The sequence below is a fragment of the Chelon labrosus genome (assembly GCF_963514085.1).
Source record: "Chelon labrosus genome assembly, chromosome: 14".
Taxonomy (NCBI): Eukaryota; Metazoa; Chordata; class Actinopteri; order Mugiliformes; family Mugilidae; genus Chelon; species Chelon labrosus.
Window position 1 is genome coordinate 1,266,699 of NC_140347.1, and position 25,914 is coordinate 1,292,612.

General features: G+C 45.5%; 4 protein-coding genes across 9 annotated transcripts in view; 2 read left to right on the plus strand and 2 right to left on the minus strand.

The window, feature by feature from the left end:
* Positions 1-2,595: 2,595 nt before the first annotated feature.
* LOC311499757 (ribonucleoside-diphosphate reductase subunit M2) lies at positions 2,596-6,150 on the plus strand. Its single transcript, XM_084560879.1, has 10 exons — positions 2,596-2,801; positions 2,924-2,992; positions 4,206-4,358; positions 4,445-4,561; positions 4,653-4,786; positions 4,867-4,961; positions 5,055-5,188; positions 5,286-5,390; positions 5,464-5,577; positions 5,841-6,150. The coding sequence occupies exons 1-10, from the start codon at positions 2,712-2,714 to the stop codon at positions 5,991-5,993; spliced, it is 1,164 nt and encodes a 387-aa protein (XP_084417005.1). The 5' UTR covers positions 2,596-2,711; the 3' UTR covers positions 5,994-6,150.
* A 385-nt stretch (positions 6,151-6,535) lies between these two features.
* Positions 6,536-11,223, minus strand: lgals8a (galectin 8a). 3 transcript variants are annotated; one of them, XM_084560881.1, is made up of 9 exons: positions 10,743-11,220; positions 9,364-9,452; positions 9,084-9,291; positions 8,813-8,959; positions 8,681-8,731; positions 7,986-8,012; positions 7,812-7,900; positions 7,459-7,624; positions 6,536-6,835 (listed from the first exon to the last, which is right to left on the minus strand). In XM_084560881.1, exons 1-9 carry the CDS (start codon positions 10,779-10,781, stop codon positions 6,686-6,688), a joined length of 966 nt encoding a protein of 321 aa, XP_084417007.1. In that variant the 5' UTR covers positions 10,782-11,220; the 3' UTR covers positions 6,536-6,685. The 3 variants fall into 3 exon arrangements, with proteins under 3 accessions (XP_084417007.1, XP_084417009.1, XP_084417008.1); XM_084560883.1 differs by lacking the exon at positions 8,681-8,731 and having other exon boundaries at positions 10,743-11,223; XM_084560882.1 differs by lacking the exon at positions 7,986-8,012 and having other exon boundaries at positions 10,743-11,223.
* Positions 11,224-11,604: 381 nt separating this feature from the next.
* LOC311499758 (ribonucleoside-diphosphate reductase subunit M2) lies at positions 11,605-15,123 on the minus strand. The gene is made up of 10 exons (XM_084560880.1): positions 14,946-15,123; positions 14,755-14,823; positions 13,396-13,548; positions 13,193-13,309; positions 12,968-13,101; positions 12,793-12,887; positions 12,566-12,699; positions 12,364-12,468; positions 12,177-12,290; positions 11,605-11,913 (listed from the first exon to the last, which is right to left on the minus strand). The coding sequence occupies exons 1-10, from the start codon at positions 15,033-15,035 to the stop codon at positions 11,761-11,763; spliced, it is 1,164 nt and encodes a 387-aa protein (XP_084417006.1). The 5' UTR covers positions 15,036-15,123; the 3' UTR covers positions 11,605-11,760.
* A 1,642-nt stretch (positions 15,124-16,765) lies between these two features.
* Positions 16,766-25,914, plus strand: part of LOC311499742 (NACHT, LRR and PYD domains-containing protein 12-like) — a 30,737-nt gene continuing 21,588 nt past the window's right edge. For 2 of the 4 annotated variants that reach the window (XM_084560860.1, XM_084560863.1), the window contains exons 1-3: positions 16,766-17,494; positions 18,789-18,926; positions 23,283-23,402. In XM_084560860.1, coding sequence (XP_084416986.1) covers positions 18,793-18,926; positions 23,283-23,402 — 254 coding nt within the window. In that variant the 5' untranslated portion in view covers positions 16,766-17,494; positions 18,789-18,792. Of the gene's footprint in view, positions 17,549-18,788; positions 18,927-23,282; positions 23,403-25,914 lie in introns of all 4 variants that reach the window. The other 2 variants (XM_084560862.1, XM_084560861.1) reach the window with 2 other exon arrangements.

Below are 25,914 nucleotides of genomic sequence, written 5' to 3' on the forward strand. Positions count from 1 at the left end.
TCTGTGTAATGTACTAACCACCACAACTAATTCATATGTGTGAACATATGTGGCTTAACGATAATTCTGATTCTGATTCAAGAGAAAAGGAAACTGTCACAGTTTTCTGGTTTATGTCTCCAGTGTAGAGCAGTGGAGAGAAAGAAGAAAACAAGTTCATACTGTGGAGAAAATAACAGCAGTTGTTAAAATATGGGCATGGATTGAACAAATGATCCCCAACATTTATCTACCTACTCATCCAGTTATTCATTTATTTATTTCTAGCATAAATTCATCTCATTAGCTTTTATTTTTATTTTTATCTTGTTTTCATTTGTATGTAGAATAAATTAATCAGTACAGAAGGTGTTGGTGTAAATTAACTAAGGGCAAATATAAATATACATTTCACTGATTATTTAAGAAGACAAAGTCCAAACGACAAAACAGCAAACAGACAACTGACAGAGAACAGGAAGTAAGACTCACAATACAGTTTAATAAAAGCAGAACTCCAAGTGATTACTCACGAGTTGAATAGTTTGAATAGTTGAATAAAACTGTTGAGTTCTGACCCTTCCCTCTACAGTCCACATGAAGAAGAAGAAGAAGAGGAAGAAGAAGAAGAAGAAGAAGTACAAGAAGTACAAGAAGAAGAAGAAGAATGTTAATGCTCACCTTTCGTCAGTGTCACAGTGTCTCAAAAGTCTGTGTTCAGTCTGAACAAACAGACTGAACACTTTCACTCCCGTTGCTCCTCCCCTTCATTTACAGGAAATCATATGTTTGTGTGTTGGCTTGAACAGGATCACATTTCTGTTCCAGGTTTCGTCTCTTTCTCTTCACAATACAATCATTACAACAGAAGAGATGAATAAATCAACAGTACAGGAGTTAAACAGATAAAGAATCTTGTGGACTGTAGACTAGTCAACTATATTTCAAGAATAATCAGTCATATTTTAAAAGGCATTGTCCTTTAATTATGTTCAGTCTGGTCTAAGAATAAATTCACAGAATATTGTCCAAAACCAGAAGGAGTACTGCAGTTACCTGTAGCCCAGAGGCATAAAGGAGGAAACCCAGTCACCTCCATGGGTTCAGACTTCAAACACTCACTGTCTGCAAAGGATTCATGAATCAGTTGTTATAAATAAAACATTTTATTTCTGATTAGGTTAATTTTTCCATTTACGTATGAGTCTCTAAATTTTGAATTCAACCAGACCACGAGGTGTTGCTGTCTCCTCAGCAGCCAATCAGAGCGCTCCATCCCAGAAACAGCTGATTGGTTGAAATGACAGAGAGGCTGTTATTGTTGTCTTTATTTGAGCTTCAGTCTGAATCTGGATCAGATGAAAGGAAACAAACATCCTGTCAACGAGGAACGAACTAAAAACCTGTAAAACCGCGTTTGTTAATGATTTGATGATGTAATAAAATCAGCTCATCCTGGTCGACAGGGGGCGACAACGACTGTGACGCACACGTGAACGTTTGAGTGTCACGTTCCCCGAGCAGCCAATCAGACGGCTCGCCCTGGCTGTGACCCGGAAACAGTCTCTGAGTGAACTGTGCCGCTGGAGGGGAAGGACTGTTTTTAATCTCATCTGGTTTTAGAGGGAAAATGAAGCTGAACGTTTCTCTTCAGAGCCTGAAACTCGATCTAATGAAAGGTACAACACTTCCGGTCAGCGACAAACTCACCAAACACGCGTCACATCCGGGTTATTTGACGAAGTTTGCGGAAAAGAAACCCGCACATTTACTGTGGATGAGTTCTTTAGTTGTCTGACGTTCAGTTCTTTTAACCTCCTCGTGTCAGTCTCAGCTGTCACTCATGAAAACACACACGTCGCCTCCAGATGCAGGTTAAAGTTGGGTTTTGGCGCTAAATCTCCATGGCGACGACGCCTCCAGGAGAGAGGGAAAGCGCGGCAGCGGGAAACCGAAGCAGGAATAAAGAACCAGAGACTCAGCTGGAAATAAATCAAAGATCATGAGACACATTTATTAAAAGAGGAGGATCTGAAGGTGACCTAAACACTTTATAGATCCAGCGATGCTTTATGAATAAATTATCATTTCACTGTAAAGCTGCTGGATGTTGAGTTTCCTCTCAAACATTTAATTTATCTGCTGGATCTTTAATGAGATGTGGATCTTTAATGAGATGTGGATCTTTAATGAGATGTGGATATTTAATGAGTTAAGTTAACTCATCAAAGAGTTTCCGTGACACTTGAACGCGTCTCCAGTCATGTCCGTGTCCTTCTTTACCAGCTGCTGTCTCCTGTCTTTGTCTCTGCTCTCTGTTTGACTTCGAGCTGAATAACTAAATATTAATAACATATAAATATATAAATAAACGTAGAAATAGAAATGTTTCGTAAGCGCTCGTGTCGCTGGTTTCGTAACTTCGGCTGAGGACAGTTTGGTAACAGAGCGCAGACAAAGCCTTTGAATCTCCCGCCGTGGTTGCGGAGTCACGTGAGCGCGGCTCTCCCTCTGATTGGCTCCTGCTCTGCGTCAGTTTAAAGGGACACCGCGAGCTGCGCTCCTATTGGCCGGCTGCTTTCTAGCGCCAAGATTTCAATAAAAAGGCAGCGGGGCAGCAGCAGCAGCGTCAGTGTCCTCTCCGTGTGTCTGCTGCTCGTTAGCTTAGCTTCCCGCTTCTTTTAGCCTCTTTTAGCCTCGTAGCTTGTCTTCAGTTGTCCCAGGACGTCGCCATGATCTCCGCTCGCGCTCCTCTCTCCGTCCACAACGAGCAGACTCTCAGCGGTCCCATGAGCAACATGTCCCTGGACAAAGAGAACACGGTGAGTACAAACCCCGCCGCTCCGGGTCTCCGCGAGCCGTTGAGCCGTCGCTGTTGGCGCTCTGTTGGCGCTCTGTTAGCGGGTTTATTGACGGTCCAGTGACGGTCTTTGTCTCCTTCCAGCCTCCGAGCCTCAACACCAGCCGCATCCTGGCCTCCAAGACCGCGAGGAGGATCTTCGCCGATGCCGCGGTGAGTGAAGGACGGTGAGGCGGAAGCTCCGGGAGTTCCGTGAACGCCTCATTTAAACTGATCAGACTCGGATCAACTTTATTCATCCACGAGAGAATCAGAATCAGAATCAGCTTTAATGGCCCAGTATGAACACATACAAGGAATCTGACTCCGGAAACGTTTCTCTCTGGAACAGAAGCAGCTTAAATTAAATAAAATAAGATAAAAATAAGATAAATCTGAATCTGTACACATGAAATATAGGATAATATATATATATATATATATATATAACCAGGGTTATTATACAGTGACTATATACAACAGTGCAGAGTTGTAGTTTATTGTTCATGTGGATGGTCTCAGTTCATCAGAGCCACAGCCCGGGGGAAGAAACTGTCCTTGTGACGGGAGGTTTTGGCGAACAGTGCTCTGTAACACCGGCCTGAGGGGAGGAGTCTAAACAGGTTGTGACCAGGGTGTGAGGGGTCTGTGGTGATTTTACTGGCCCGCTCCCTGACCCGGGACCGGTACAGGTCCTGGATGGAGGGAAGGTCGGTACCAATGATCGTCTCTGCAGACCTGACTGTTCTCTGCAGTCTGTCCCTGTCATGTCTGGTGGAGGATCCAAACCAGACAGAGAAGAAACTGCTCGGTCACGTCACAGTAGCTTAGTTGTACGTAACAAAGAACCAGTGAGCTGCTGGTGACCTGCTGACGCTCTATCAGGCGCGAAATGACCGAGGGCGGTGTTGGTTGTTATTTATTATTAGTTTATTGTTGTTGATTGTGGCGCCAACTGTCAGCTGTCGGTGCCGCGCCCTGACGCTGCTGCGGCGCTCTGACGCTGCCGCGGCGCTCTGACGCTGCCGCGGCGCTCTGACGCTGCTGCGGCGCTCTGACGCTGCTGCGTCACCGTGAGCGTCACTGATGCGACTGTACAGCGACGTCACGTGGCGGAGAGATGGAACTGCAGATGATTTATTGAAATGAATGAAACTAGATTCTTTATCAAACTGATTATTCTGTGAATTAATAAATGTGATTAGTTAAACACGATGACGTCATCCAGATGGTTGATTGATTGACAGGAAGTTAATGACCAGTAGCTCCAGACGCTGATCAGCTGATCACAGTGATGAGCTCAGCGGGACGTCCTGCGGGTCCACCAGCTGAGGTCCTCCAGCGTTCAGGCCGTTTGTTCTTGACGTTGTCGTTTGTCTTCGTTCAGCCCAAAGCCGTGAAGAAGAGCAGCAGGTCTAAGGAGGAGGAGGAGCCTCTGCTGAAGGAGAACCCTCGCCGCTTCGTCATCTTCCCCATCAAGTACCACGACATCTGGCAGATGTACAAGAAGGCCGAGGCGTCCTTCTGGACGGCAGAGGAGGTAAGACGCGTCCAGACGTAGACGCCGCGGCTCCTGGGAGCCTCTCCGAGCTCCGCCGTGTGACGTTCAGGGTCTTGTTTGTCCAGGTGGACCTGTCCAAGGACCTGCAGCACTGGGAGGCTCTGAAGGACGAAGAGAGGTACTTCATCTCCCACGTCTTGGCGTTCTTCGCCGCCAGCGACGGCATCGTCAACGAGAACCTGGTGAGGGGCCGCTGGCCGGGTGGGGGGGTCCGTCCTGTCCGTGCGTCCCGTGGTTAACCGCTGTCCCGCCGCTCTTCTCTCTGACCACCAGGTGGAGCGCTTCACGCAGGAGGTGCAGGTGACGGAGGCCAGGTGTTTCTACGGGTTCCAGATCGCCATGGAGAACATCCACTCAGAGATGTACAGCCTCCTGATCGACACCTACATCAAGGAGCCCTCAGAGAGGTGAGCTGGGCTCTGATTGGACGCTCTCTGTCCCTGTGTCCCTGTGTCCCGAGTCTGACGCTGCGTTCGTTGACCCTCAGGGAATACCTGTTCAACGCCATCGAGACGCTGCCGTGCGTGAAGAAGAAGGCCGACTGGGCCATCAACTGGATCGGCAACAAGAACGCCGCCTACGGTGAGTCGGCCGACGCTGCGTTCAGGGACCCGGGAGCTTCTGGTTTAGGAGGCGTCCGGTTCGTTAACTCCTTGATGTGTTGTTGACCTGCAGGAGAGCGCGTGGTGGCCTTCGCCGCCGTGGAGGGAATCTTCTTCTCTGGTTCGTTCGCCGCCATCTTCTGGCTGAAGAAGAGAGGCCTGATGCCCGGCCTGACCTTCTCCAACGAGCTCATCAGCAGAGACGAGGTGAGCGCCGCTAGCTCCCAGCTTTCCTCTGAGGCTTTGAACGCCCCGCGGCTCTAACCCCTCCCTCCCTCTCTCTCTGTCTCTGTGGTGCGTTCAGGGTCTGCACTGCGACTTCGCCTGCCTGATGTTCAAACACCTGCTGAACAAGCCGTCCTCTGAGACCGTGGTCAGGATCATCAGGGACGCCGTGGCCATCGAGCAGGTGGGCGGAGCTTCAGGCGTCCAGCTGCTGCTCTCTGCTGGAGCGACTGCTTGACTGCTTTTCTTGTGTTCAGGAGTTCCTGACCGAGGCTCTGCCCGTCAAGCTGATCGGGATGAACTGTGAGCTGATGAAGCGCTACATCGAGTTCGTGGCCGACAGACTGCTGCTGGAGCTGGGCTTCTCTAAGGTAACCGTGGCGACGGGGCCGGGAGGGGGCGGGGCTAGGGCCCGTGGTGGTGGCGGTGATGATGAGAGGCGCAGGGGTACGGACCTCAGCCGCTGATGGGGGCTGAGTGCTGCTGCAGACTCCGGTCAGAGGACGAGTGGTTCTCTGACGGGACGGCAGCAGCACGACACAGACGCCGGTCTGAACCGATCGGGACGCGGCCCCCTCGGGTCACGCGACCTCCGCTGGCCGGCACTCATGCAGCTGTTCTCTGTTCTCTGCAGATCTACCGGGTGGAGAACCCCTTCGACTTCATGGAGAACATCTCTCTGGAGGGAAAGACCAACTTCTTTGAGAAGAGGGTGGGAGAGTACCAGAGGATGGGCGTCATGTCGGGCCCCACGGACAACACCTTCAGACTGGACGCAGACTTCTGAGGACGCAGGGGGGACGCTGGGGGACGCTGGGAACGGACTCGTAGCCAATCAGAGCTCATCTCTGGTTTTATCTTTGTACATACATTTTTGATTTTAAGATGTTTTTCTTTTTGACTCTGTACAGTTTAGTTTCTTTTAATAAATTAATCATAAAGTCTCTTGTTTCTTCTTCTTCATGTTCAACTGAGGCAGGCTAACACTTTCCCTCTGCTTCCAGTCTTTATGCTAAGCTAAGCTCATCAGCTACTCGTTGATTAGTTCAAGTTGTTTAAAGGTTCATGAATTAAAACAATAAGACTTAGTTTTCATTCAGTTCAAAGACATTTATGTTAAACTTTGATTTTATTTTTAAAGATAAGAATTTAATCAGCTGATCAATAATAATTTACTGGTTTCTATTGAACTGAACCAGAAATAAGGTAATATCTTAATGCTAAGCTAATCAGCTGATCATCGGTGTTAGTTTGTTTCAAGATGAATTTAAATAAAGTTCAATATAAACTTTATTAAAGTCATAATAAAACCAAGTCATGTTTAGTTTAATTAGTTTGATCATTTATTAACAAATGATTAAATCAGTTTTTTTTGTGGATGGTTTTATTCTGATCATGTGCAAAGTTCTGCCCCAGTGCATGCTGGTCCGGTCGTGTTAGCTCCTGTTCCTGCGTCAGCCGGTCTCCGTGGTAACGGGCTCAGAGGACGCTGACGCTCAGCAGCGTCACGTCCCCGTCCACGTCCAGCTGTCCCACGCTGCCCAGGTCCTGGACTCGGTGTTTGTAGTCCAGCTGGTGGCGTCCGTCCACGGCGACCCTGAACGCCTGAGCGTCACAGCGGACGATCATCTGCAGAGACGTGACAGCGATGAGACGACGCCCTGCTGCTGCTGCCACGGCAACGCGTTTAAAACAAAAGGCGCGTTCGACTTCATGCAGATCTGTTCAGATTTAACTTGACGTGATGCATGCTGGGTTGAACAAGTTCATTTTAACCAATCATATTCGAGATCTATGAGCAGAACAACCCAGCATGCATCACGTCAAGTCAGATCTGCATGAAGTCGAACGCGCCTATAGACTGGTAGAGGGCGGAGCCACGTGGAGCCCCGTCCACACTTCCTCCAGACTCACTCATGTTTTAGTTTGATTAATACGCTCTGCTCTACCTCCACCTGTTACAAGGAGATGATGGATTATACACTTTACGAAGTGGTTGGCATGGCAACTGGTGGTCTCCATTATGTCACATCCTGTTTCTATAGCGTCAAATAACTAAAACTTATCCAATTAACACTTAAACATTCATCAATATTATATTAACTACCAAAAATAACAGAAACATCCTTGAAATAAATTATTTGACGTGTATTTTAGTGTTTTAGTTTGGCCCAAGCCCCGCCCACTAACGTGGAGGGGGTGGAGCTTATGACCTATACTGCAGCCAGACACCAGGGGGAGCTGTACCTCACCTCGAAGTACTGTCCCGCAGCGAAGGGGAAGGCCCCCAGCTCCCGCTCCTCGGGGCCCCAGCTCTCAGATAGGAAGGAGTTCCTGACGAAGACTTTCTTCTTCAGTCGGGGGTTGAGATGAAGAGCGATGTCGCTGCTGCCCGACACCCGCAGGTTCACACTGAAGCTAGAACCACAGCAAACAAGATAAGAACACACTGATCAGCTGATGAGGGGCTTTAGTCACTGCGACCCGGGACGTTCAGACATTAAAATAATAAAGTGTGATGTTTAAAGAACTGAATCATCATCATCAAACATCATAACAGGAAGTAGAGGACTGAACACATCGGGTTCTGAGCAGGTGTTGATACCTGTCTGCGTTCTGATTGGTTTGTCCTTTGATGACGACGGTGCGTCCGACGCTCAGACCTTTAACCAGACGTCCTCTGAAGGGGACGCTCTGAGGAAACAACAACAACAGCGTCAATAATAAAAGAATAAAGACAAACTAAATGAGATCAGAACCTGGTTTGAATGAAACTCACCAGGTCACCTGACGACAAGCTCATCAGCTGCAAACCAGGAAACAAGTCAATTAATTAATAACACACAGGAAAGAGTTAGCCTAGCATGCTAGCAGGGTTAGCCTTTAGCCTAGCATGCTAGCAGGGTTAGCCTTTAAAGCTGCAGACTCTTAGCCTAGCGTGCTAGCAGGGTTAGCCTTTAAAGCTGCAGACTCTTAGCCTAGCGTGCTAGCAGGGTTAGCCTTTAAAGCTGCAGACTCTTAGCCTAGCGTGCTAGCAGGGTTAGCCTTTAAAGGTGCAGACTCTTAGCCTAGCGTGCTATCCTTCACAGATTGTCCGTGATTAGAAACTTTTCCTAAACATTGAAATATTTGTTTCTTTCTCGTGTCTCACTTCCTGTATGTGATGTCATCACACAGTTGTTACCTTCAAAGTAAAAGCCTCATTTTAAAACAGTAGAGACATGAGTGTTACGTTAATGGATTTATCTTTTCTCACGGTCATAATTTAAAATAAATTCTGTTATAAACCAACTGAAAGTTTTTCTGTCCTGAACTTGAAGGTTTGTTTTAATTCATCACACTGATACGATGAGCAGGTCAAAGGAGGCTGCGTCTCAGATTTGATTTGATTTGTTTGCTCGATAACGTTAACGTTTTAAGGACCTTTTATGAACTTCTATGACCTTTCAGGACCTTTAATGAGTTTGTTCTTACGTTCATCTCTGAGTCCTGACTGGTCAGACTGACGGCAGGAGAAGCCCCGCCCTGAAACAAACAAACAAACACAGGAAGCAGCGTGAGGCGAGAGAGGAGGCGTCTCCGTCAGACACGTGACCTGCTACTCACCGAGGGAGGAAGAGGAGCAGGAGGAGGAGGAGGAGGGAGGACGGCCACCGCCTGAACTTTGACCTTTCCTGAGATGAGGATGGTGTCGACTCGCTCCAGATCCACTCGGTGTTTGTACTCCAACACGTGAGCGCCGTTCACCGCCACCTGGACCACGACCAGAGTTTATCTCCTTAGACATGACCTTCTATGACCTTTAATTATTATTTATTTATTTATTGATCTCTACTCGGCCTCATCCAGATGTTTATCAAGGTCGGGCCCTCGTCACCTTGTACTGGTCCCTCAGGACGAGGACCACCAGCTCGAACGAGGCCCCGGCCCTGAAGGGCATCTGGTAGAGGATCTCCTCGCGGCCCCAGCGCTCCTTCTGCAGCGTGTTGCAGACGATGCACGCCTTGCGGACCCTCGGGTTGAAGTGGAACGCCACGTCGGCCCTCGGCTTCACGCTGCTGCCGCACGTCAGGTCCACCTGGAACCTGCAGGGCGGCCACAGAGCTTTAAGGAGGCCCACGGGTCAAACGGGGACTCAGAACAAAAAGCGTCCTCACCTGTCGGCGTCGGACGGCACAGAGCCCTGGATGAGGACCATCTCCCCCGGCAGCAGACCCCCCAGGATGGTCCCAGCGAAGGGGATCGACTGTGGACAAGAAATCAGAGGAGACATGAGGAGCAGACATCTGGAAACATCTGGCAGCTCAGACTCAAGTCAGGTTTATTTCTTGACTGAGCCTCAAAAAGATGATGTTGTACCAGTCTGTTGTTGCGAGTGCCCTGTACTTTGCTGTGGTTTGTTGGAGGAGCAGCACCAGCAAAAAGGACATAAGTAGGATCGACAAATTGATCCGAAAGGCTGGTCATGTGATTGGCAGTAAGTTGGAGACGTTTGTCTCAGTGAGGGACAGGAGGACACTGGACAAACTGCTCTCCATCATGGACAATCCGTCACATCCACTACACCAGACAATAGAGGGGCAGCGGAGCTCATTCTCCAACAGGCTGATCCAGCTCCGCTCCCACACTGAACGCTACAGGACTACTTTCATACCATTCTCTGTCCAGTTGTACAACAACTCACCTTTCTGTGACAGATAACTCATTGTTATTAATGTTAATGGATACTACTGCACCTTACACCTTACCCTGTATATATAATATATATTTATATTCTTCCATTTCTTGTACATTTGTTCATATTCTAATATGATAATTTGTACATTTTAGCTTATACTATTTCTATTTTATGTTACTAGATCTTATTCTACTTATTTTTTATTTCTATTTTATTTAACTTAATCTTTTCTTTTTATCTGAGGTTCTTAAGAGTGTGTTTTTTATGGACAACTAAGCTACTGTAACCAAGCAATTTCCCTTGTGGATCAATAAAGTTTATCTAAGTCTAAGTCTAAGTCTAAAAAGCTGCTTCTCTGAGGAGCTCTTCAGTCCACGCCGAACTGCAGCTGAATGTGCGGATGTTTTAACTTATCTTGGGGAATCTTCTTTAACCAAAGACCAAACTGACTCAGTCTCAGCACAGACTCTGGGGACATTTAAGTCTTTAATTCGGCTTCATGAAATTTATTTATTTCAAACGCGTTCATCCAAAAAACAACCCAACCTGAACCCAAACTGACTCTGGACGTGCTGACCGGAAACGAGTCCGAGAATAAAGTTCTTCTCACTTAAGTCGTAGAAATAAATTTACTCTGTGTTCAAACTAAAAGCCGAATTCATTAGAAAAAACAAACTGAGAAAAATAAAGCTTTTTTTGTTTTTTTAATAAAAAATAAGTCTTGTAGTCAACGCGGTTAGTTAGCATGTTAGCTTCCCCTAAGAAACCTCAATGAAAAGTCGATTTAACTTTGATTCAACAATGAATATGAAACAGAAGTGATAAAGCCGATCGACAGGAGCTCAGGCAGCATCTTACCGGGTTAGAAAACGTCTGTCTCGGGTCTGAAATCGACATTTTCTTTTTGGCGCAGAAAGATAAAAAGCTGCGACCCGCGGCTCCTCGGTTTGTTTACTTCCTGGACGGACGTGGTTTTCAGGGATGAGACAGATCGACGTCAAACCCGGAAGTAGCAACAACAACGCGTAGGACTACAAACGCGTCGTTAAAAGCGCGTGTGAAAAAGAAAAGTGTCGATTAAAGCTGCTCCTGTGCGATTTATATTTAAATCAGTGTTACCATGTAGTTTAAACCGCTATGAGCGCGGACTGTACTTCCGGGTTGCTGACGTCACTGTCCTCTCCTAGAGAACTGAGCCGGGACGAGTCCCATGGTTCTAATAATGATTAAAGAGTCTCCACCCAAACATGAGCTGATGTGTTCTAAAGATGATCTGTTAAAATGTTCAGTTCAATAGAAAACAGTAAATGATTACTGATCAGCTGATCATTAAATTAGTTTGATTTTTAAAGATAAATAAAGTTTATATTAAACTAAATCATAATGTTTTAATTCATGAACCTTTAATCAACGAGTAGCTGATGATCAGCTGATTAGCTTAGCATTAAGATATTACCTTATTTCTGGTTCAGTTCAATAGAATCAGTAGAAACCAGTAAATTATTGATCAGCTGATCATTAAAAATAAAATCAAACTAATTTAAAGATAAATAAAGTTTATATTAAACTAAGTCTTATTGTTTTAATTCATGAACCTTTAAACAACTTGAACTAATCAACGAGTAGCTGATGAGCAGCTGATTAGCTTAGCTTAGCATAAAGACTGGAAGCAGAGGGAAAGTGTTAGCCTGCCTCAGTTGAACAAGAAGAAGAAACAAGAGACTTTATGATTAATTTATTAAAAGAAACTAAACTGTACAGAGTCAAAAAGAAAAACATCTTAAAATCAAAAATGTATGTACAAAGATAAAACCAGAGATGAGCTCTGATTGGCTACGAGTCCGTTCCCAGCGTCCCCCATGTCCCCCCTGCGTCCTCAGAAGTCTGCGTCCAGTCTGAAGGTGTTGTCCGTGGGGCCCGACATGACGCCCATCCTCTGGTACTCTCCCACCCTCTTCTCAAAGAAGTTGGTCTTTCCCTCCAGAGAGATGTTCTCCATGAAGTCGAAGGGGTTCTCCACCCGGTAGATCTGCAGAGAACAGAGAACAGCTGCATGAGTGTCGGCCAGCGGAGGTCGCGTGACCCGAGGGGGCCGCGTCCCGATCGGTTCAGACCGGCGTCTGTGTCGTGCTGCTGCCGTCCCGTCAGAGAACCACTCGTCCTCTGACCGGAGTCTGCAGCAGCACTCAGCCCCCATCAGCGGCTGAGGTCCGTACCCCTGCGCCTCTCATCATCACCGCCACCACCACGGGCCCTAGCCCCGCCCCCTCCCGGCCCCGTCGCCACGGTTACCTTAGAGAAGCCCAGCTCCAGCAGCAGTCTGTCGGCCACGAACTCGATGTAGCGCTTCATCAGCTCACAGTTCATCCCGATCAGCTTGACGGGCAGAGCCTCGGTCAGGAACTCCTGAACACAAGAAAAGCAGTCAAGCAGTCGCTCCAGCAGAGAGCAGCAGCTGGACGCCTGAAGCTCCGCCCACCTGCTCGATGGCCACGGCGTCCCTGATGATCCTGACCACGGTCTCAGAGGACGGCTTGTTCAGCAGGTGTTTGAACATCAGGCAGGCGAAGTCGCAGTGCAGACCCTGAACGCACCACAGAGACAGAGGGAGAGAGAGGGAGGGGTTAGAGCCGCGGGGCGTTCAAAGCCTCAGAGGAAAGCTGGGAGCTAGCGGCGCTCACCTCGTCTCTGCTGATGAGCTCGTTGGAGAAGGTCAGGCCGGGCATCAGGCCTCTCTTCTTCAGCCAGAAGATGGCGGCGAACGAACCAGAGAAGAAGATTCCCTCCACGGCGGCGAAGGCCACCACGCGCTCTCCTGCAGGTCAACAACACATCAAGGAGTTAATGAACCGGACGCCTCCTAAACCACAACCTCCCGGGTCCCTGAACGCAGCGTCGGCCGACTCACCGTAGGCGGCGTTCTTGTTGCCGATCCAGTTGATGGCCCAGTCGGCCTTCTTCTTCACGCACGGCAGCGTCTCGATGGCGTTGAACAGGTATTCCCTGAGGGTCAACGAACGCAGCGTCAGACTCGGGACACAGGGACACAGGGACAGAGAGCGTCCAATCAGAGCCCAGCTCACCTCTCTGAGGGCTCCTTGATGTAGGTGTCGATCAGGAGGCTGTACATCTCTGAGTGGATGTTCTCCATGGCGATCTGGAACCCGTAGAAACACCTGGCCTCCGTCACCTGCACCTCCTGCGTGAAGCGCTCCACCTGGTGGTCAGAGAGAAGAGCGGCGGGACAGCGGTTAACCACGGGACGCACGGACAGGACGGACCCCCCCACCCGGCCAGCGGCCCCTCACCAGGTTCTCGTTGACGATGCCGTCGCTGGCGGCGAAGAACGCCAAGACGTGGGAGATGAAGTACCTCTCTTCGTCCTTCAGAGCCTCCCAGTGCTGCAGGTCCTTGGACAGGTCCACCTGGACAAACAAGACCCTGAACGTCACACGGCGGAGCTCGGAGAGGCTCCCAGGAGCCGCGGCGTCTACGTCTGGACGCGTCTTACCTCCTCTGCCGTCCAGAAGGACGCCTCGGCCTTCTTGTACATCTGCCAGATGTCGTGGTACTTGATGGGGAAGATGACGAAGCGGCGAGGGTTCTCCTTCAGCAGAGGCTCCTCCTCCTCCTTAGACCTGCTGCTCTTCTTCACGGCTTTGGGCTGAACGAAGACAAACGACAACGTCAAGAACAAACGGCCTGAACGCTGGAGGACCTCAGCTGGTGGACCCGCAGGACGTCCCGCTGAGCTCATCACTGTGATCAGCTGATCAGCGTCTGGAGCTACTGGTCATTAACTTCCTGTCAATCAATCAACCATCTGGATGACGTCATCATGTTTAACTAATCACATTTATTAATTCACAGAATAATCAGTTTGATAAAGAATCTAGTTTCATTCATTTCAATAAATCATCTGCAGTTCCATCTCTCCGCCACGTGACGTCGCTGTACAGTCGCATCAGTGACGCTCACGGTGACGCAGCAGCGTCAGAGCGCCGCAGCAGCGTCAGAGCGCCGCGGCAGCGTCAGGGCGCCGCAGCAGCGTCAGGGCGCGGCACCGACAGCTGACAGTTGGCGCCACAATCAACAACAATAAACTAATAATAAATAACAACCAACACCGCCCTCGGTCATTTCGCGCCTGATAGAGCGTCAGCAGGTCACCAGCAGCTCACTGGTTCTTTGTTACGTACAACTAAGCTACTGTGACGTGACCGAGCAGTTTCTTCTCTGTCTGGTTTGGATCCTCCACCAGACATGACAGGGACAGACTGCAGAGAACAGTCAGGTCTGCAGAGACGATCATTGGTACCGACCTTCCCTCCATCCAGGACCTGTACCGGTCCCGGGTCAGGGAGCGGGCCAGTAAAATCACCACAGACCCCTCACACCCTGGTCACAACCTGTTTAGACTCCTCCCCTCAGGCCGGTGTTACAGAGCACTGTTCGCCAAAACCTCCCGTCACAAGGACAGTTTCTTCCCCCGGGCTGTGGCTCTGATGAACTGAGACCATCCACATGAACAATAAACTACAACTCTGCACTGTTGTATATAGTCACTGTATAATAACCCTGGTTATATATATATATATATATATATATATATATATATATTATCCTATATTTCATGTGTACAGATTCAGATTTATTTTATTTTTATCTTATTTTATTTTATTTAAGCTGCTTCTGTTCCAGAGAGAAACGTTTCCGGAGTCAGATTCCTTGCATGTGTTCATACTGGGCCATTAAAGCTGATTCTGATTCTGATTCTCTCGTGGATGAATAAAGTTGATCCGAGTCTGATCAGTTTAAATGAGGCGTTCACGGAACTCCCGGAGCTTCCGCCTCACCGTCCTTCACTCACCGCGGCATCGGCGAAGATCCTCCTCGCGGTCTTGGAGGCCAGGATGCGGCTGGTGTTGAGGCTCGGAGGCTGGAAGGAGACAAAGACCGTCACTGGACCGTCAATAAACCCGCTAACAGAGCGCTAACAGAGCGCCAACAGCGACGGCTCAACGGCTCGCGGAGACCCGGAGCGGCGGGGTTTGTACTCACCGTGTTCTCTTTGTCCAGGGACATGTTGCTCATGGGACCGCTGAGAGTCTGCTCGTTGTGGACGGAGAGAGGAGCGCGAGCGGAGATCATGGCGACGTCCTGGGACAACTGAAGAGAAGCTACGAGGCTAAAAGAGGCTAAAAGAAGCGGGAAGCTAAGCTAACGAGCAGCAGACACACGGAGAGGACACTGACGCTGCTGCTGCTGCCCCGCTGCCTTTTTATTGAAATCTTGGCGCTAGAAAGCAGCCGGCCAATAGGAGCGCAGCTCGCGGTGTCCCTTTAAACTGACGCAGAGCAGGAGCCAATCAGAGGGAGAGGCGCGCTCACGTGACTCCGCAACCACGGCGGGAGATTCAAAGGCTTTGTCTGCGCTCTGTTACCAAACTGTCCTCAGCCGAAGTTACGAAACCAGCGACACGAGCGCTTACGAAACATTTCTATTTCTACGTTTATTTATATATTTATATGTTATTAATATTTAGTTATTCAGCTCGAAGTCAAACAGAGAGCAGAGACAAAGAGAGGAGACAGCAGCTGGTAAAGAAGGACACGGACATGACTGGAGACGCGTTCAAGTGTCACGGAAAGTCTTTAATGAGTTAACTTAACTCATTAAAGATCCACATCTCATTAAAGATCCACATCTCATTAAAGATCCACATCTCATTAAAGATCCAGCAGATAAATTAAATGTTTGAGAGGAAACTCAACATCCAGCAGCTTTACAGTGAAATGATAATTTATTCATAAAGCATCGCTGGATCTATAAAGTGTTTAGGTCGCCTTCAGATCCTCCTCTTTTAATAAATGTGTCTCATGATCTTTGATTTATTTCCAGCTGAGTCTCTGGTTCTTTATTCCTGCTTCGGTTTCCCGCTGCCGCGCTTTCCCTCTCTCCTGGAGGCGTCGTCGCCATGGAGATTTAGCGCCAAAACCCAACTTTAACCTGCATCTGGAGGCGACGTGTGTGTTTTCATGGGTGACAGCTGAGACTGACACGAGGAGGTTAAAAGAACTGAACGTCAGACAACTAAAGAACTCATCCACAGTAAATGTGCGGGTTTCTTTTCCGCCACTTCGTCAAATAACCCGGATGTGACGCGTGTTGGGTGAGTTTGTCGCTGACCGGAAGTGTTGTACCTTTCATTAGATCGAGTTTCAGGCTCTGAAGAGAAACGTTCAGCTTCATTTTCCCTCTAAAACCAGATGAGATTAAAAACAGTCCTTCCCCTCCAGCGGCACAGTTCACTCAGAGACTGTTTCCGGGTCACAGCCAGGGCGAGCCATCTGATTGGCTGCTCGGGGAACGTGACACTCAAACGTTCACGTGTGCGTCACAGTCGTTGTCGCCCCCTGTCGACCAGGATGAGCTGATTTTATTACATCATCAAATCATTAACGAACGCGTTTTACAGGTTTTTAGTTCGTTTCTCGTTGACAGGATGTTTGTTTCCTTTCATCTGATCCAGATTCAGACTGAAGCTCAAATAAAGACAACAATAACAGCCTCTCTGTCATTTCAACCAATCAGCTGTTTCTGGGATGGAGCGCTCTGATTGGCTGCTGAGGAGACAGCGACACCACGTGGTCTGGTTGAATTCTGCATCAAAACATAAACGTTTGGACACTGACAGTTTATTTATTTGATTTTACATCTGTTTGTAACAAAACATAAAACTATATATTGAATATGATCTTAAAGTTCAAACTGTCAGCTTTAATTTCCGGATATTTAAGATGTGTAGGAATTACAACATATTTCATAAATCATTCTATATTTCTAGGGACTTAATGAAAAAATGAACCTAATCAGAAATAAAATGTTTTATTTATAACAACTGATTCATGAATCCTTTGCAGACAGTGACTGAAGTCTGAACCCATGGAGGTGACTGGGTTTCCTCCTTTATGCCTCTGGGCTACAGGTAACTGCAGTACTCCTTCTGGTTTTGGACAATATTCTGTGAATTTATTCTTAGACCAGACTGAACATAATTAAAGGCAAATGCCTTTTAAAATATGACTGATTATTCTTGCAATATAGTTGACTAGTCTACAGTCCACAAGATTCTTTATCTGTTTAACTCCTGTACTGTTGACTTATTCATCTCTTCTGTTGTAATGATTGTATTGTGAAGAGAAAGAGACGAGACCTGGAACAGAAACCTGATCCTGTTCAAGCAAACACACATTAACAAATCATACTTAGAGCAACAAACACTCATGGTTTGTAACAAATGGGGATAATAATCCATAGTTTTACTGGACAGGAACAGAAAACTACATTTTCACTGACATGGTGCATTAGGTGCAGCAGTTTATTCTAGAATATTTACCATTAAATTCAAGTCACAGAGATTAATGTGCAGTTTATTAAAAGTGAGTTAGCTGCTGTAATGTGACCTGATTTCCGGTAAAAGAAAAGGGGAGGGGCTCACATGAGCAGGCGATCAAGTTTCATGAGAACAGGGAAGGAACTTTGATACAGGAAAAGAAAGAACAGACTCCATTTTGAGATATTAGCAGGAGGAGGAAAACTGAAGCAGGGTGAGTGTTCAAACTCTTCTTCTTCTTCTGCAGAGGGAAGAAAAGTCAGAACTTGTGAGTGATCAGTTGGAGTTCTGCTTTTATTAAACTGTGTTGTGAGTCCTACTTCCTGTTCTCTGTCAGTTGTCTGTTTGCTGTTTTGTCTTTGGGACTTTGTCTTCTTAAATAATCAATGAAATGTTTTGTTGTCAGTTATTTATTTATTTATTCTTTCCAGCACATTTGGGAATGTTCAGACCTTATTTTGCCCTTAGGTCATTTACATCAATACATTCTGTACTGATACATTTATTCTACATACAAATGAAAACAAGATAAAAACTAAACTAAAAGCTAATGAGATGCATTTGCAGCGTTAACAATAGAATAAATAAATGAATAACTAGATAAATGTTGGGGATCATTTGTTCAATCCATGCCCATATTTTAACAACTGCTGTTATTTTCTCCACAGTATGAACTTGTTTTCTTCTTTCTCTCCACTGCTCTACACTGGAGACATAAACCAGAAAACTGTGACAGTTTCCTTTTCTCTTGAATCAGAATCAGAATTATCGTTAAGCCACATATGTATCACACATATGAATTAGTTGTGGTGGTCAGTATATTACACAGACACATAAAATAAGCTCAGAAAATGAAACAATAAAGAAGAAAGACTTTGAACAAACATGCTTTGCTTTGTTACTGAATTGGTGTAAAGTTCAATGTGTTTCCTTCTAACACTTTTCTCTCTTTAACTTGACTTTTCTGCCTGTTGGTTTGTGTAAGTTTCACTGAACTAAATGAATAATATATATATTATGTTAGAATGTTAGATTTCTCTTCATACAGTTTGAATCTAAATTATTGAGTATTACCAGATACCAAGATACCTCTGTTCTGAACGTCTGTCAGAGTAAATTGATTTGTTTTTAAAGCTTAAACATGTTCCTGTGGTTTTCTGACCTCATTCTAAGATAAACAAACAAGTATTATTATTATTACTGAGCTGGAAAACTGGATAATCTGAACATTATTTTAGTAAAGATGAAAGTTCAAATATTTTGTTAGCATTTAATAACTACGGCTCCTTTGACTCTTTGACAGAACCCAGTGAGACTCATTGAACATGTAGCTGAACTTCATGTCATTGTACTGACCAGAATCTCAAATCATGTTTCTCTGATTCCTCCTTGTTTTATGGTAACCAGGTTTCTGGTTTAATGACCGTTATGAAATCATCTGACTGGAGAAGACTGACTGGAACTGAGGCTGACGTAAACTCACTGAGTGTTTCTGGTTTACCTCTTAGACTGATGGAAGTCCAGAAGATGGAGGAAGAGGAGGATGGAGCAGAGTCTATAGTATCCAGATGTCTGTCTATGAAGAGTGACTGGTCTAAAAGTAATCCTCCAGACTTAAGTGAAGAACCTGGACCCTCAGATACAAAGTAAGAGAACTGCTACTAACTCATTCATATGACTTACTTTGAATAACAGTATATTTTCAGTGCCTGACGGTTGATTAATTTTTACTAAAATCGTTTTGAGAAACTTTTCTGAGACAAATAGAAATAAAGACTTGTGTCTTTCTCTTTGCATCTCTCACAGCTGTCAGACACCTAGAAAAGCTGTGATCTAATCTCAGACGACAACAAACACAAAACTATCTCATTATCTGCAGCAGCTGTAGTTTGTGTGTTTACTGTTAGGGCCATACAACAATCAGTCATAACATTATGACCACCTTCCTAATATTGTGCAGGTCTCCCTTGTGGTGACTCATCAGAGAATTGACATGGGCCTTCTGAGGGTGTCCTGTGGTGTCTGGCAACAGAATGTTGTTAGTGGGGGGCCTTTGAGGGGAGGGGCCCCTCTGGATCATCCCACAGATACTTGATTAGTTTGGGATCTAGTGAATTTGGAGGCCAGGTCAACACCTTGTGCTGTTCTTCATGTTTGTTTTTAGTTGTTCCTAAAGTGTTTTTGTGTGTGTGTCTGTGTCAGGCTGCATCCTGCTGGGGATGGCTGCTGCCATCAAGGAGTGTCATTGCTATGGGGTGGGGATGTCTGGTCTGGTCAATTCAGAGTTTGGATAGCGTTTATATAGTTTGGAGAGTTTAGAGAGAGAGATATGGTTTGAAGATTTAGGAGAGTGAGGAGAGCAAGATAAGTAAGAGGATGGAGCCAGCTAGGAAGAGACATATTCAGTGCCCTCTTCCTAGTTCCACAAGCACTTTCACTTTCCTATGCCTGCTTAAACTGTGCCATTTGCCTAAAGTGACGAAAAAACATTACACAACCTGCCATATCATATTATACTACCATTTTGGGAAAATTTACACACAGAATACATTCAAAAAAATATGTTATCATACACATGTGATCATTTAAGTAGAGAAATGATATGGTCATACATGTTTTTTGTAATTCATAGTCATTCCCAAGAGCCATTACAGACACAAAAAATCAATGCATCACACATTATGTAGTTAAGAGCTACAGCTGCCTGTGACTATACACCTGGCCAGTAGGTGGTTTCGTGTGCACGTGAAGCTTCGAGAGATGAACCCTTTCTTTAACCAGTTGGCTCAAGTGGTTCGATGCCTCATGAGGCTTCATCTCACCATCACTAGCGTGCACCACACACACCGTTTCACTGAAGGGCAGTCAATAAACAGGTTCAACCTCACCACCGCAACCATAGTGCACTGTGTCCCAACTGACCAGAGTGTGTCCCAACCAACCAGAGCACTGTTCTCCTCCTCCTTTTAAACTCCGGCTGCTGATTAGGGGATTGGAAACTAGTGTGAGCTGGGGGAGTGGCATCCACCTATAGAGAGAGAGAGAACAGCACTGCAGCAACACACACACAAATTAAAGAAATTGGCCCACAGGCCTTAACAGTTGTACAATGTATCTCACAGACAACTTTAAATAATGACCTCATTTCTTTATTTGGTTACCTCATATAATGCTGCTCTTATACATATAGTTTCCCCCCTTTAGTTTTGTCTTCAGGTGAAATACAAATCCATCAAGTGGAGATCAGGGGCCTCATGTACAAAGACTTTCATGGATTTCCTTCTAAAACGTGGCGCACGCTCAGATCTAGAAGCATTTCTCCTTTGTACATTCCAATCGAGCGTACCCGACGCCTCCCTGTCCACGCAGCTTTTAAATATGCAGTTATATCTAAATTGACCCTGCATCTGAGATTCCCCTCTCTGCACGATCAGAAAATGAAAGCATAAGAATGAGTAAGACGGAAAAAAGAAGAACTTCATAGAAAGCGAATTGGAGATGCTACTCACTGGAGTGGAAGTGTGCAAAAATGTCCTCTTTGACAGCTGTCATCCACGCGCCACAGTGTTGGTTAATTGCATTTGCGCATCACATATGATCTGTACATTGATCGAATGAAAATGTTTCCTGCTGACATTTACAAATTCATCATGTGATGGCGCTTTTGTATAAATGTGTGTGCAGTCAATGTTCAGATGCATTGTATGGGAATCTGATATACCTGGCTGACATGCAAAGTCAGTCAGAAAGGGAGATCAAGATTAAAGGAACTGCATTAGACTGGTCTGAATCCTATCTGTCTGACAGATTCCAGTTTGTCCATGTCAACAATGATTCTTCTACTTATACAAAAGTAAGTTACGGAGTTCCTCAGGGTTCTGTGCTAGAACCAATACTTTTCACGTTGTACATTTTGCCATTAGGCAAGATCATTAGAAAACATGGCATAAACTTTCATTGCTATGCAGACGACACCCAGCTATATTTATCCATGAAACCAGATGAATCTAATCAGCTGGTTAAACTCCAAGCATGCCTTAAAGACATAAAGGCTTGGATGACCTGTAATTTCCTACTCTTAAACTCAGACAAAACAGAAGTTATTGTATTTGGTCCTAAGCATCTCAGAGATTCATTATCTAATCACGTGGTTTCTTTGGATGGCATTACCTTGGCCTCCAGTACTACTGTAAAAAACCTTGGTGTTATATTTGATGAGGATATGTCCTTTAAACGTCACATAAAGCAAGTAACCAGGACTGCCTTCTTTCACCTGCGTAATATCATCAAAATTAGGAACATCCTGTCTCAGAGTGATGCTGAAAAACTAGTTCATGCATTTGTGTCGTCCAGACTGGATTACTGTAATTCATTACTGTCTGGATCCAAATACTATTTAAAAAGCCTCCGATTGATTCAAAATGCCGCAGCAAGAGCATTGACAGGAATTAGCAAGAGAGATCTTATTACTGCAGTTTTAGTTTCTCTTCATTGGCTCCTTTTAAAATCTAGAATAGAATTTAAAATCCTCCTCCTTACATAGAAGGCCCTCAAAGGCCTAGCTCCATCATATCTTAAAGACCTCATTGTACCATATCATCCCAACAGATCACTTCGGTCTGAAAGTTCAGGCCTACTTGTGGTTCCTAGAATTTCAAAAAGTAGTATGGGAGGTAGACAATGTTCCCTCTAAGCTGCACGCTTGCGCAATCACACACTCCTCACACATTCTTCACGCACAAGAAAATCTATGCAGCGTATTAAAAAAAATCCAACATGAACTGCAAATAAGTTAAACAAATAAATTATTTGTTTATGTACCATTTTGCACTGTAACTCAGTGAGTGATAGGTGTCCAGCCAATGATATGATGCGGTTCACTTACGCTGCCAATCCATGTCATTGACAGTACGTGCACTGCCCATAAGCGCCGCAGCGCCAGTGTTTTGCAGGTTAGCTTAACAGTGCAGCTGAGTTAAAGCAGTGGCCCATCCACCCACCGAGACAAAGTAAAAATTAAATGTGGTTCTTTTACGGGGGGGACAGTCGCCCCTCCACAACAGGTAAGTACCCAATCGTTAATGTAAATTAGATGCACCGGTTTCTGGTTGTTAGCATAACAAGCAAGTTACAGGAGGAGTTCCTAATAAAACCTCAGACTTCCCACCAGTTCCCTAGAACTGAAGAAGCTACTCGGATGAGTGGTGAAATGTCTTCTCAAAAAACTCTACAAGTCCAGTTGCCTTTTTTCAACCTTCTGGATATCCCTTAGTTATGCTGCTATAGGCCTAGGCTACTGAGGGACGATGCACCAAACACATGTCCTCTTTTTTTCTTCTCTCTCCTCTCTCGCATCCTCCACTTTCTTTTCTCTGGCACAGAGCTCTTGTCCTCTAATTTCCTATCTACTACTAGTCAAGCAATTCTGTGCTATTACTGTATAGCATGTTAACTGCTGTGTGTCCCCTCCCCTTCATCGATCACATCAGTAACCACTAGTGACCCATTGGAAGCCATTCATGCTCATCATCACACTGCCTCCAGTGTGTTTTACAGATGATGATGTTGTATTATTCAGACCAGGAGTCATTCCAAGTTTTCTCCAGAGTTTTCCTTCCTGTCATTCTGGTTCAGGTTGAGTTTCATCTATCATACGTTGCTGTTCCAGAACTGATCTAGATTTTTTTCAAAGTCTAATCTAGATTTTCTTTTCTTGATATTTATGAATGGTTTGTACTTTGTGGTGAACCCTCTGTACTGATAGTGGACTTGGTTAATGATATCTCTAGCTCTTGAAGAGTGTTCTTCCCTTGTGAAGGGTTTTTCTTTACCATGAAAAGTATCCTGAGATCATCCACCACTGTTGTCTTCTGTGGACGTACTGGTCTTTTTATGTGAATAAAAAAAAAATATATATGGACCTAACTGAAGAGCTACTTTAATTACTTTTATTTCAGAATTTATCAGTGATTGATGTGAATAAAATATACTTGTTGTCACAGAAGTCTGTACCACAGAGGCCAACCAGAGTCTACAGTATCCAGATGTCTGTCTATGAAGAGTGACTGGTCCAAAAGTAATCCTCCAGACTTCAGTGAAGAACCTGGACCCTCACACACAAAGTAAGAGAACTGCTACTAACTCATTTATATGACTTACTTTGAATAACAGTATATTTTCAGTGCCTGATGGTTGATTAATTTTTACTAAAATAATTTTGAGAAACTTTTCTGAGACAAATAGAAATAAAGACTTGTGTCTTTCTCTTTGCATCTCTGACAGCTGTCAGTCACCTAGAAAAGCTGTGATCTAATCTCAGACGACTCCTATCAAACACAAAACTATCTCATTATCTGCAGCAGCTGTAATTTGTTTATTTACTGTTAGGACCATACACCGATCAGGCATAACATTATGACCACCTTCCCAATGTTGGGCCCACAAAGCCTGAGTGAGGCCTGTTGTAACTCATAAAGCCTGCCAGCACGTTTGGGAGAACAAAGGGAGTCCTAAAGGGACTCCGTTTCCCATCAGCCCTAGCGGTTTTATGACCAGGTACAATATCCAGCAGAGTCAACCCACTGACTCTGATTGGCTGAGTGCCATCAGAACTCCCGCAGAGTTCTATGACGTCAAATTGGATATAAATAACCCCGCAGACTCTGAACACATTGCTTCCCGTTGTAACTTCGTTACCTTGGAGGTACAAACGTAACGTTACGCAAAGAGACTACGCCATCTTCACCTCGCTGGACGAGACTAGATTCCTGTATTCTACCTACGCTCAACCCGAGCCACTATCCGGACTTCCCGAGAACGCCGCTGCTGCGATCCCTCGGTGCCTGCAGAAGGAAGAACCAGATTCTTCACCCAGTCGACTTCGCTGATTTCCCCCGCGCCATCGCCGAGGATCAGCCGCCGTTTGTCCGCCAGCGACGCGCACAACGGACCCGTCGTATTCGAGCCGCACGGAGCCGAATCGCAACGACGCAAGGACACACGCCATCCGCTCCCCCTTTCATCACCAAGTAAGAGGTTAACGTCTGGGCAGAGTTAGGATTTTATTTTATTTTATCTTTATTTTATTTGCATTTCGTGTGATCCTATTTTATTTGCTGTGTTTACGGACCGCGAGTCCGCCAGTGTTGTTATCGTGTAATTAGAGTGTGTGAGCCGCCGTGCTCCTTTGTTCTCGTGTGTGAAACGGGTGATTGCTTCGTATCTGTCCGTGTCTATCCATTCCGGACAGATAAAAGACAATCATCGTGATCCTCACGAGATCCGCTTGGTAAACTTTGCTTTTCTCTCCTCCCTTGGAGCTTTCCGCTAACCACGCACGCACACACCCACACACATATACATACCTATAGGCTACACGTGGACCCTCTCGGTTCTACTTAGTCAAGGAGAGCTAGATTACCCAGCGGTAAATCTCCCTCTCTCTTTTGAGTGATAACCACGTGGTTGTCGGCTGATCAGCACGCCATCAGCCACACCATTTTGAATTGTCCGCCATTTTCCGGGGCAAAGATCATTGGTGACGTAAACCCACTCGTGGGCGGAGTCAGCCATCTTGCCTCTCCCCTTTTGTCCTCCTCCTTCCTTACATCACCACGCTCCTCCCCCCTTTTCCCCGTCCTCATTTACACACACACACACACATACACACATACACACGCACACACATACCTGCATCACCGTGTTGGAATGTTATGATTACGAGTAGTTTGTAGAGTACGTTAAGTGGATTGGATATTGTTAATTGATTAACATTTATTGTAATAAACTTATTTGTACTTAAAGTAAGCTACTCCTAGTGATTATTGTGTGTTTATATTGTGTCAAGCTGGTTGAGAGAGTCTGTGCTCGGAGTTCATGACTTCAACATTTATGATTTGAGACTGTATCACATTTGGTCAAGGTTCCCTGTAAGCAGGGTGGTGCCCCGTAATATTAATCTTGATTAATAACAACTTAATTTGATTTAATAATTTATAATTATTAATAATAATTATTAATTATTTAATCTTGACCAAACTCGTATTACTAATCACAACATTTGGTGCCCCGTGTGAGGCTCATCAATATTACCAGCTTTGTCATAATATTTCTGTGCAATAATTTTTTTTATTTTTGAAAAAGAAAATTTTTTTTTGAAAATTTTATTTTGAAATTTATTTTTCATTGCGCTGCCAACACAGCATTGTGAGGTGTTACATCAGTGGTTAGTACGTAGGTTAGCAAGTTCCCCTTTCTTTTCCTTTTCTCAGTGTTTTGCACTAGAAGTTTGCTAACCATACTTGTCAAAGTTACCAACTAATATTACCTAACACTTTAACACACGTGTAAGCCGCAGGTCGAGATTACCTGCGCAGTTGTGAGAAACAGCTGTTTAGGAGTAAATAGTAAGGCTAATACTTTTACTGATCCTAAAAATGAGTCATCAAGGACCCCCACCTGCTGGTGCTGAGGGCCCTAAGGGGGCGAGCGACCCAGCCCTGCAGGATGCGGTCGCTGCCCTCCTCCGTCTCTCCTTAGATGAAAGAGACAGCCTTTGCGGGTATGACATCAGCAGTTGTGATAAGGCATTGGAAGAATTGCTGGAGTATGTCAATAACCCGGTTGGAAAATCTG

Coding starts and splice junctions, on each gene's coding strand:
- LOC311499757 (XM_084560879.1), top strand. CDS start 2,712: ATGATCTCCGCTCGCGCTCCTCTCTCCGTCCACAACGAGCAGACTCTC. Junction 4,962..5,054: donor CAACAAGAACGCCGCCTACG/GTGAGTCGGCCG, acceptor GTTGACCTGCAG/GAGAGCGCGTGGTGGCCTTC. Junction 5,578..5,840: donor TGGAGCTGGGCTTCTCTAAG/GTAACCGTGGCG, acceptor TGTTCTCTGCAG/ATCTACCGGGTGGAGAACCC.
- lgals8a (XM_084560881.1), bottom strand. CDS start 10,781: ATGTCGATTTCAGACCCGAGACAGACGTTTTCTAACCCG. Junction 9,292..9,363: donor GTGCCGTCCGACGCCGACAG/GTGAGGACGCTT, acceptor GCCGCCCTGCAG/GTTCCAGGTGGACCTGACGT. Junction 8,960..9,083: donor TCCTGAGGGACCAGTACAAG/GTGACGAGGGCC, acceptor GTCGTGGTCCAG/GTGGCGGTGAACGGCGCTCA.
- LOC311499758 (XM_084560880.1), bottom strand. CDS start 15,035: ATGATCTCCGCTCGCGCTCCTCTCTCCGTCCACAACGAGCAGACTCTC. Junction 12,888..12,967: donor ATCAAGGAGCCCTCAGAGAG/GTGAGCTGGGCT, acceptor GTTGACCCTCAG/GGAATACCTGTTCAACGCCA. Junction 12,469..12,565: donor AGCTCATCAGCAGAGACGAG/GTGAGCGCCGCT, acceptor TGGTGCGTTCAG/GGTCTGCACTGCGACTTCGC.